General features: G+C 34.4%; 1 protein-coding gene across 7 annotated transcripts; it reads left to right on the top strand.

The window, feature by feature from the left end:
* Nucleotides 1-5,390: 5,390 nt before the first annotated feature.
* Nucleotides 5,391-11,074, top strand: LOC127255521 (phosphatidylserine decarboxylase proenzyme 1, mitochondrial). Of its 7 annotated transcripts, none has more exons than XR_007839655.1 (12): nt 5,392-5,811; nt 6,095-6,183; nt 6,938-6,991; nt 7,081-7,146; nt 7,228-7,288; nt 7,406-7,515; nt 7,617-7,870; nt 8,262-8,368; nt 8,911-8,978; nt 9,451-9,536; nt 10,320-10,442; nt 10,735-10,760. XR_007839655.1 is itself a non-coding variant. In XM_051281072.1 (12 exons), the coding sequence occupies exons 1-12, from the start codon at nt 5,646-5,648 to the stop codon at nt 10,888-10,890; spliced, it is 1,332 nt and encodes a 443-aa protein (XP_051137029.1). In that variant the 5' UTR covers nt 5,395-5,645; the 3' UTR covers nt 10,891-11,074. The 7 variants fall into 7 exon arrangements, 6 of the variants coding, with proteins under 6 accessions (XP_051137033.1, XP_051137034.1, XP_051137031.1 ...); XM_051281072.1 differs by having other exon boundaries at nt 5,395-5,811; nt 9,459-9,536; nt 10,735-11,074; XM_051281076.1 differs by lacking the exon at nt 10,320-10,442 and having other exon boundaries at nt 5,391-5,811; nt 10,735-11,074.
* Nucleotides 11,075-11,076: the final 2 nt, after the last annotated feature.

The raw sequence follows: 11,076 nt of genomic DNA, 5'->3' as shown, positions 1-11,076 counted from the left end.
TCTCGCGTTTGTAGTGCCCACACAAATAAATGAAATCAATGTAGCAAGAATATTGCCGAATCTGACAAAATAGCAAACAATTAATCATGCATAGATTGTAGAAAAAGATTAATTAAGAAGGGAAATGTAGAGATGCATGGTGAGGGTGAGGATGGGAGAAACAAGCTACGCATAGAAAGAAGAGAACTTTGTTTGGTTCCGATAAAAGAAAAAAATAAAAAGACAACTTTGTTTGGATTCTTCATCAAAAGAAGAGCCACGGCCCACTTCTTCTCTTGTGTTTCGTGCTTTTCTGATTTCTTGGCTTTGCCCTGCCAAGCGGCAACCCCCCCCTCCCCCCCACTATACATATCTTTTCATATTTCAAATCGTAATCTGGCACAATTGCGATTAATTAAAACATTGTACTTTTATTTTAATTTGTATATATTGTAGGCCAATCTAGCTTATTTGATTTAAAATTGGATTGTTTTTACCAATTTTTTTTTTTATGTCAAAAATTCATTCCTAGAATTCACACGATAAATTTAGCAATTTTTTTTATGTTAAAATTCATTTTTAGAATTCACATGATAAATGTACTAGCAGAATGAATATCTATATTTAACCCAACTTAGCATTTTCTTTATTTATATATATTTTTTTCTTTGTCGTGTTAGAGCTAGACAATTCGGTTGTAAAATATTATGTTGTTGTAATTTTTTCTTTGTTATGTTGTGGTAATATCATTCAAATATTTTATTGTGGTAATTTTTTATTTGTTATGCAGGAACTAGCACCTAACTTTTTTTTGTCTGTGAGTGATGCAACGAAAATTATTGTGGTGTGCATCGACAAGAACTGTGCTTGGCATATTTATGCAACCTATTATGTTTGCGATTGTGCCTTTGACATACATACTTGCAATTTGAAATACACCTGTAATTTGAGTTTCACACATAACCGACATAGTTGCAACGGGTATTATAGATCTTTTAAAATTATAATTTTTTGTTTTGAAATGATGTATATCAACTATTTGATGGCAATGTAGGTTCTTTGTATTGAAACTTGTTTGTAAATTTATTGCACCGTGGTACATGAACCGGAAGTACGGGTATTCGACTATGATCTATTATTAATTAGTTGTTGATGACAAAGGTTTATTAAATGGTAACAGAGGTACAGGACAAAAGTTCATTGAATGGTAACAAAGGTACATGAACCGAAAGCACGGTTTATTGAATGTGTATTCAGAGTATTTGAAATGTGTGTATGGGTATGTGAAAAAACAAAATAGTACATAAAGATAATGTATGTTGTTACGTGAATAAAGTACTCGGGTATTAACATTGAGTTTATGAGTATATTATATACATTTGAAATGTATTATATGTTAAGTAGCAGGTATCTTTGAATTTAGTTAAATTCCTACGGTGGCAGAGAATTCTCTAAATGAGTTCCTAAGGTTTTGATTACTATATTATGTGTCAAAAGGTTTTAAAAGAAAAATATTTGTCCTATTACATGGAAAATACAATAGAAATTCTAGTAGTGGATTACAACTCGTCTTTCAAGCAAGTACTACCTTTGTCTTGTGTTAGTTTGTGAAAACGAATTTAGGTTGCATTAACTGTTTAATAATCTCGTAGCAGCGACAATGTAGCTTATTAATAAAAAAATATTTTAACAACCTTCTTTATGACTTTGTTTGTGAAAACAAATTTAGGTTACATTTCTGACTTGTTTAGCCATCCATAGTAAATATTTATTGTTTACCATTTTATACAATTAGGAGTGTTGTGGGAACACTACCATGATGAATTCATCTCTGGTCCAACATAAAATGAATATTTCAAACTGAAAACGACCAATTCCCCAACCACATGTTACCAGGGCATATATATTTGTTATTGAAACATATAAGACTATTATTATAGGTACATAAGATCTGTTTCAGGGTATGTATATATTCTGTGCAAGTATGTAATTATGTGAGTTGGGTACAAACACCGACCAACAAGGTATAAATAATGGTTGTTTAGGTATTATTTGTGTAGTACCAGTTATCCTCGAATTTAGTTGATTTCAGTCAATCTCATGCAGATGAAATGATTCACGAACTCAGTAAAAGCACTTCCTATGTTAACCTCGGTGGACCGAATATTGTTGTGTGTGCTACAGTATGGATTACTATGTAATATGTTAAAATAAAAATACAATTCATAATGTATGATAGTGTTTCCTCATTGGATTCTTGTAAACATGTACTATTTGCATCCCCTTTAGAAATTGGTAAAAATTTCTATCTTGTTTAATTCATCCCTGGTTACCATTAACATGTGAGTATTTATTGCTTTCCAAGACTATTTTATTAAAATTATTGATTGTGTCAATAATATTTTTGTGAGATTAAACTTACGTTCAATGACACAATTATATAAGAATGAGACTTGTTTGGACTATAATGGAACTATGGGTATATTGTTGCATAATAAATTGCATCCTAAAACTTGTATTATTCTTATATTTTCAACGTCATCCCAACTAAGTATTTTCTATATTGTTTACCAATCAATAATAAATATGTGTTGTTTATCTTTTATATAGTTTTAGGATTCACTAGAACATTATACGATCAACATTATAATGATGAATTCATCTACGATTACCGACAACAATTGAATGTTTTGAATGCAGAATGATCCGTTTCCAAGAACAAGTTATCAGGGCATAGATACTCATTACTAGAGCATATGAGATCGTATTATAGGTACATAAAAAATACCCCGGGTATTTTGATATTTAATGCAGTATGGAACAATATGTTCTGGGTACGAGCATTGACAATCAAGGTATTATTGTTGGCTGCTTAGGTATTAGTTATGTAGTAGCAGGTATCATTGAATGTGGTCGACTTTACTCAATCCCTTGACGGATGAGGCAATTAAGGAACTTGGTGAAAATACTTCTTCTATTAGCACTTCTTCACTTCCTTGGTGGTTGAGAGAAATAACAACGATTGAGATGGCATAAATCTTTGCAGTACATGTATATATTTTTTTTTCTTAGGTGAACCACTAATGTACTCAAGTATCCGTAAATGCACTTTTGTTCATTCCAGGCATTACTTCAACTATTGCAAGGTCTTATAATGAATTATTTAATTTCAATTTAAGAAAAGTATGCATAACTTTTTTGGCTCGTTGTTGTCTTCGTACAATGACTTCCTAACTAATGGGTAACATGTATATAAGCATATATGTATTTTGAAGGTATTTTGATTTAGTTAGACGGGTGCATCGATCTCTTGTGGAGGTACATCATGTACATTATTGCAATTCTTACCATGTGAAGAATTAATCATACAACCATTCATAGCACAATTGATAGCATTACTCCAAAGATTAAGTTTCACCAAATTCAACCCACGATTCAATCTCTTAATCAATCTTAATACAATCCCATCAATTAGAAACCAATAGAACCAATTCAACAAACAATTCAATCCGAAAATAACATATTATCCAAACCAAACACAAATAACATAACCCAAATCAATCTCAAATTCATTACAGATGTTAACTTACCATGTGTTGCTCATAAGAATCTATGGTTCAGAGGACGGACCATTCAGTATTCTGGCCGCAATTTTATTGTGGTAATTTTTCACATTATCAAATTCGCTGTCAATACCACCAATGGGATGGATTGCCGGATTCGCGTGGGCATAACTTTCGGCGAACATACGGACTAAAGAACTGCAGTCGAGAGTGTCACATTAATGCCGGCATCTTACGTATTCGGGCGTTCCATGGGCCATAGGTGTAATGCAATCAGGTACAACTATACAAGTATAAAAAACACGTTTGCAAAAATAACACAATATTTTGTTACGTAATTCGGTTTATCCACAGTCAATTAATTATATTTATTTTGTAAATGCACTAATTTTTTTTGTGTTCCCTTGTCCGAACGCATCACACAGTTAATTGCACTCAAGCACAACTCGACCTACGGTCTGTAAATAAATATCGTCAATCTATATTACCTAAATCTCAAATTTATTTAAAATTTATCAGAATCTATCAGGACTACATAACAATATATTTGAATACACAATAGTCCCCTAAAAGTATACTCTTAGCATACTAGACCTAAAATATACAACTTAGGGTACCTAACGATACCACATTTGCCAACTCACAAACATAACTAATTACTGAACAATCAAACAAGAAAACTGAAATATGCAACTTCAGATAACTAAAAATATATACATTTACAAAATTAACAAAAATCACAGATTAAGCAAATAAAATCACCCAAATCGGTGCGGAAATAACACATTCAACCCGATTTACGTGGGCAAATATACAAATGATTTCAAACTCAATTAAAAAATACAACTACACCAATCACCTAGGGCTCCTCAACATCGAACCGAGACATACAAACACGGGAACAAGACTTACACCCTAAATAATCAAACAAACTACGGTATAAAATACTAATGTAAACAAAATAAAAAACCAAAAAAGTCCGACCAGACACTTACTTCTTCGAGTTTGTCATGTGATGGGAGTAGGTCAGTTATTTTCTTCACTATTTTTGCACCGATCGGTCGATACTTGCTCGCTAGGGGTTAGAGAACGTTGGTTTGCCTAAAGATGAAAGAGGTTTGGTTTAGAATCGAAGTGAAGGGAGTTATGAGAGGTTTCTTGCATCAACCTCTATTAAATCGTGGGTAACTATTTTTATTTTTTTTTAAATTCTCGAAAAAGTACGCGATATTTAACTAGAAGTATATAAGATTGTAATGGGGGTTGAACGGGAAATAATGTAAGTATTTATTACAACATTTGAAGTATTGATCAACCTATTTCGAATACCTGATGCATACACAACATTAATTTAGGGAAAAATACTATTGGAGAACTATAACATACCTAGAGACTACGGTCTAATTTAGTTCAAATAGAGACTGAATTAAAGTAGAGTTATCTGACATTTAATTCAACTTTCCTTTTTTACAAACTAATCTTGTTAAATATATATATATATATGATATTATGATTTGGTTTTTTTGGTGAACACATTTTGGTGCCAAATAAAAATAAGTTAGTAATCAAATAGATTATTTATACAGTATCTTCTCGATAAATATTATATTAATAATTATTTTTTTATTTTAAATATTAATAATAATTTTGTTCTATCTATACAAGGGTCTAATATCAGGTGTTCATTTTTTTTCTTAGATAAGTAGGCTCTGGCCACTTTGATTTGGGTATGGGTTCAAATTCAATCATTTCATCTTTGACGATTGGGCTTTTGTTCATTTCTCTTTATGGGACCATTGGGCTTCATTCATCCATCTTTAATCCTCCCTCTTGAGTGTTCACTCTTTTATTGCACTCCCGACTCCTCGAAATTTGTTTCTTTTTCAGCTTCCGGTAGCAACGACGGATTATGTGCTCCACGAAGCTTCGTACTAGTTTTGATATTAGTCGGTCATTCAGTCAATCAGTCTTTTCTATCAGTAGCGCGAGATTACATCGGAAGGATACTCGGGACACACAGCAGTGGTGCCTCGTGCAGTCGCCCAGCCCTACGCAGTAGATTTTCACCCAGACCTGGCAGACTGACGGACAGTTGCGCCAAAGATGGAGAAGTGGAGGAGGGCCTGTCCCAGTCTTCAACTTTCCAGCCGCAGCTGTCGCCTCCATCATCGCCATCTTCACTTAACTACGTTCCTTCACAAAGTAAACCGTGCTCAACCACCACCGGCTCTTCGCTGCTGTGCAGGTAGCAGTGGCAGCACTTCGCAGGGTAAAACTCTTGCTATTTTTAGCCCATATTTCGTGTGGCTCAAACAATCTGTGGAATCAGAACTCTGAGGGAAAAAAAGGGTGATAAAACTGGCAGCTGGATTTTGCAAGTTCGCTTGTTAAGAGTTTCTTCCTTGTCTGTGTCATCTAAACTATTGTCTAAATTCGTTATGCCTATGCAACCCTTGTGCGTAATGATTGCTCATGATACACGCGGGATGGTTCAGAGTTAGTGGCTAAAAGTAAAGTTACTGTACATGAGCTCGTGTTTCACTTCTGTGCAGGTAATTTTTCCGTGGTGCCTGGTGCAACCATCGCAACCATACTTATGCTTGGCGCTCTCCATGCTCGTCGTCTCTATGATGATAAAAAGGTGTTTAACCGCGTAAATCTTTATATTTGAAAGGATTACATATGCAGCCCTCGTTGTTGGGAATTTAGGTACCGAGTGGAGTATTAGTGATTATTAAGCTTTTTGAATATGATAAACAGAGAGGAACTTTACTGTACGGGCTATCTTAGATTCTGACATGCACCACCTATTTTCCCTGTGCACTGCGTCTATTTCTTCTCCTTGAAAGAAGATATGAAGAGGAGCTTGACTCCATGGGCTGTCTTAGGATCTGATATGCGTTGGTTTTCTCCTGTGCAGTGTCATTCTAGTTACATTGACAACAACCCTCTTATTGCTTTTCTATATATATACACACAGGTATTAGGTATATATTCCTGGCTGCAACTGCTTGGTTCACAGTTATATTGAATGAATGAGAGAACTTTTATTTGATTTCTCTAAGGTCCCCTGTTTATATGAATTTAGTCTTCTCTTCTAATAGTTTCAACTACTTCCATTCTGATGCGTCCAGGAAGTTATTACTTCTAGTTTGATTATGACTTTTGTTATTATTGTTACTTTCACAATCTGATATTCTCAGGAAAATTATAATTTCCTTAAACTCCCTCTTCCTTTGAATATTATTTTACATGCTTAAATCTTTAGTTCATCCTTGAAATTGGAATTTGTACTTCTGTCAAGATCTTTCAGTATAATCCTACTGTCTATGTATATGCATCTTGGCAATATGTATTGTTTTGAAATATGTTTTCTCAACTGTTTGAGAAAATAGATTGGAGAGGCAAAAGCGAAAGGTGTTGAAATAGAGTTCCACACAGATGTAAAGGTGAAGTTTACTTTTTATGAGCTTTTCAGTTGTGCATGTAATTATTCTCAGATGGTGACTTTTGTAAGTGAACATTTCTTTGATGGTAGGCTAGATTCTTGAGATTGCTTCCTTTGCGTGCTATGTCAAGATTTTGGGGCTCCATAACCAATGTGGTGAGTGTATCAATAGAACTGGGGGAACTAATATTTGATAATTTGATTGTATATATTAATGCACCAAACAATTCTGTCCAGGAGCTTCCCATTTGGCTGCGGCCGCATGTATATAAAGCATGGGCTCAAGCATTCCACTCCAGTATGCTTTCATAATGGTTTTATGTTCTTTTGAAACTCTTTGACTTCAATGCTAGAGAATTAGGGAAAGATGTTCCTAATGGAAAATTTCGACACTGTTTTTATATATGTGACCCAGACTTAGAGGAAGCCCAGTTACCTTTAGAAGAATATGGATCTCTACGAGAATTTTTTGTTCGAAGGTTAAAAGAAGGCTCAAGGCCTATTAATTCTGACCATAACTGCCTGGTAATGGTAACACTGTTCTTGTATATCTGATCCACTAATGATCCAGTTTCAATCTTGAAACAGGTTGATCATTTCACACAGCAATCTTATTATGATTATAGGTCAGTCCTGTTGATGGCATTGTACTGAGGTATGGTGAATTGGGAGGTCCAGGGGCTATGATAGAGCAAGTGAAAGGATGTTCTTATTCTGCTGCTTCATTCCTTGGAGCAAATTCATATCTTCCAACGCTAGCTGCAGGAGATTCTAATGCAGAAAGTGGTGGAGAAGAGAACTCAGTCCAAAATATGACCCAAAAGTCATGGTGGAAAGTCTCCTTGGCTTCTCCTAAAGTTAGAGAAACTGCATTGTCCTGGTAAAGATTATTTGAAGCAAGATTCTGGTCAAAATGGTAGTTACCTATAAAATATTTAATTCTATTTGTGTTTGAGTTAATAATTAGAACATTTTCATTTATTTACTCATATCTTATGCTATAGTATGTATTGGATTGTTATAGTTGCAGTGTTGAGCATCGTTATGATTAGAGACATATCAAACTACTTAAAGCTTTCACCATGATTGATATCGTGATGGTTTTTACAAATAGTGACATTGCTGAGTAATCTCTGTGAAGACATGAAGAGTTTGTTGTGTTCTCCTAATCAATCATTGTTTCTGAAATCAGTAGATATAAAGCAAAATAAAATTATCAAATCAGAGAATTCTGTAATTGGACTTACAGTGAATGGTTAAATGTATTTCAGCCCTCAGAAAGGCCTATTTTATTGTGTAATCTACCTGAGGCCTGGAGATTACCATCGTATACACTCTCCTGTTGATTGGAATATTCTTGTTCGTCGGCATTTTGCAGGTAAGTGTAATTCATTCTAATGATTCTTTGTTTCATGTTTACATGTGTATCTCTATCGAATTTAACTCCTAATACTGGAAACGCTTCTGAATGTGGAACATTATATACATAGGATCCTTGACACCTTTATCTAATGACACATTCATGTTCTTATCTCCTGCATACTTTCAGAAAGCTTCAGTTGGAGATCTATGGTTTTCTTTCAATGTATTTCACTGCTTATTCTTCTGCATTTTGCAACACTGAACATGTAATTAGGGGTGCACCAAGTACCAATTATAATTTAAGGTCAATAAGTTCATATTGATGAAAACTAGTCCATATACCCTCTCTTTTTTCTTTTTTTTTAAATCCTTTTTGCTAGTTGTTTAGTACTGCAATTATGATGTGGTAGTTGATTATTATGAATTCCTGCAAATCTTAGAAATTGATTTTTTATTTAATTGTCCGACTACTTAATTGTTTGATATCCTCTAATTTGTCATGCACGCACCTTCCTTAGATCATATTGAGATAATAAAATTTTATTCCTTTTTTTGTAGGCCACCTTTTTCCTGTGAATGAACGAGCAACAAGAACTATTAGAAATCTGTATGTTGAGAATGAAAGGGTAATCCTTATTGACAGCCAATAAATTATATACATATCATATAGTGCAGCAAAACGTTTTATAATATTCTCATGGTTGCGCTCTCAGAAATGCCATCAAAGCTTAGGAACACGTTCTTAGTGTTCTTCCCATCATAGCACTATGTAAATGCAATTCTGATTAACTAGTTTATGTTGTACTTTGTCCATGGCTCAAGTATTATATGTGAAAGACAACTGCTATCCCCCCTCCAAGAAATTATTTGATTTACATTATCCATCATTCTTATCATTAATGGATACAAATATGATCCCTTTCAAAAGAATGAAAATTATATAGCTTAACTAAATTCAAGAAAATGGCACACAACATGCATTGCTTCAGTTCTCTAGATCCTTTTCAATCATTGTTTCCACTTTACATAGTTCCCTGTTACCCAGATGCAATGGTTGCTTTTATGTTGAATCACTATTATTGCCCCCAATTGACAAAGATTATCAGGTGGTCCTTGAAGGTCAATGGCAAGAGGGCTATCTTGCAATGGCAGCAATTGGTGCAACAAATATTGGTTCCATTGAGGTAGGCTACCTTCTATGTTTGCTGCTTTCCTATCACAGACTATGGAGATTACTCATGTTTTAGTCTCAAAGTCCTATGCTCATGGGCAAGAGTCTATGAAATTATGCATGCATACTTTTGTAACTTAATGCATATCAACATCAAAAGTCACAACATGTATTTATGTTTTGTATATCACCATATGTCTGTGCCTTTATGTATATGTATGTATAACAAATTTGCAGAGCAACCTTAATCTATAAATGCAGAATGGACCAGGACATCTCTGGCTAGCCAGAGCCTATGATATGGGTAACAAGGTTTTTAAAAAATAAAAAATAAATCATATTATTGTAGTGAGGAATAGGGGTTGACAGTTGTGGCATTACTTTATTGCTTGATAGACTTTAAGGGATTGATTTCTGTGATCTGTGGTCAGCATAACTGTGAATTCTAGTCACTGCTCTAGTGTTCTTGTTACACCCTTTGCACCTCTTTCGATTTCATACAACACTATGTCTTTCAAATGTGATAACGTCTTAGACTGATCTCTTGTGTCATAAGGATGCCCTATGAATCTCTCAGCAGTAAGAAGTTATAACTCTTGTCATTTGATACAATATTGACATATTGCTTGTGAAACATTAAAAAAAAAAAAAACAAAAACAAAGAGGTTTACATATCAGATACTGTGTAAAGAAGTTATTCAAGTCACAAGCACCATATCATACATCACCTAATCAATTGTATCGTTTCACAATATACAATGGCCCTCACAGTGTGTTGTCTTGACATCATTCACAGCTTTTTATAGAACCTAGTTTGAGGACAAATGGTCCCCAGAAGAAGTTGCTACATTCACAGCCTCCGGAGGAACGAGTTTATGAGCCTGAAGGCATAGGAGTGCAGCATAAGAAGGGAGATGAGGTTGTGGAAGATTTTTGGTCATTTGTCTGAAATAGGAAATGCTTTTATGGAATCAATCTCTAGGACCTTGAATATGGAGTTATATTGTCATCGTTGAATATAACATTCAAGCATTTGTTCTTTGTTCCTATTAAAACTTGAAATTGGAATTATATGGTGTTTAGAACTGAGAGTAAGAGTTTGGATCTTATTTGTTCCATCTTTAAGGCTAAGTGATGTGTGTAGCATAAAAGGTGGGGAAATGTGATTTAAATGACATTACTGATACCTTTTTTGCCTTAAATTTCTGCAGATTGCTGCTTTCAACATGGGGTCAACTGTGGTGTTAATCTTCCAAGCCCCAAATTCTAAATCTCCTGCTGCCAAAGATGGCTCACCTGAGTTCAGGTTTTGTGTCAACAGGGGCGATAAAATCCTCATGGGAGAAGCATTGGGATGCTGGAATTGACTAATTGTGTACTCCTATCCTGTGGGAACTCAATATTGTCTAGTCAAGAGGTTGATGGCACAAAGTTTGCTGTAGTGCAGTGGTTGGTCAAAACACCTAGTGGGTAAACTCATAATATCTCAGTCTGCTTAATTACTGAATGAACTGTCACTTGAGAAAAAAAAAACCCAGGTATTATGCTAAAGT

The sequence above is a fragment of the Andrographis paniculata genome, unplaced genomic scaffold (genome assembly GCF_009805555.1).
Source record: "Andrographis paniculata isolate CXL003 unplaced genomic scaffold, ASM980555v1 Contig54END, whole genome shotgun sequence".
In the NCBI taxonomy this organism is placed as follows: Eukaryota; Viridiplantae; Streptophyta; class Magnoliopsida; order Lamiales; family Acanthaceae; genus Andrographis; species Andrographis paniculata.
Note: the sequence above shows the minus strand (reverse complement) of the source record. Positions and strands in the feature narration are given on the sequence as shown.

Bases quoted from the DNA above. Each gene is read 5' to 3' on its own strand.
- LOC127255521 (XM_051281072.1), top strand. From the start codon at position 5,646: ATGGAGAAGTGGAGGAGGGCCTGTCCCAGTCTTCAACTTTCCAGCCGC. The intron at 5,812-6,094 runs GTAAAACTCTTG...ACTTCTGTGCAG, and splicing joins CAGTGGCAGCACTTCGCAGG to GTAATTTTTCCGTGGTGCCT. The intron at 10,443-10,734 runs GTTGTGGAAGAT...AAATTTCTGCAG, and splicing joins AGCATAAGAAGGGAGATGAG to ATTGCTGCTTTCAACATGGG.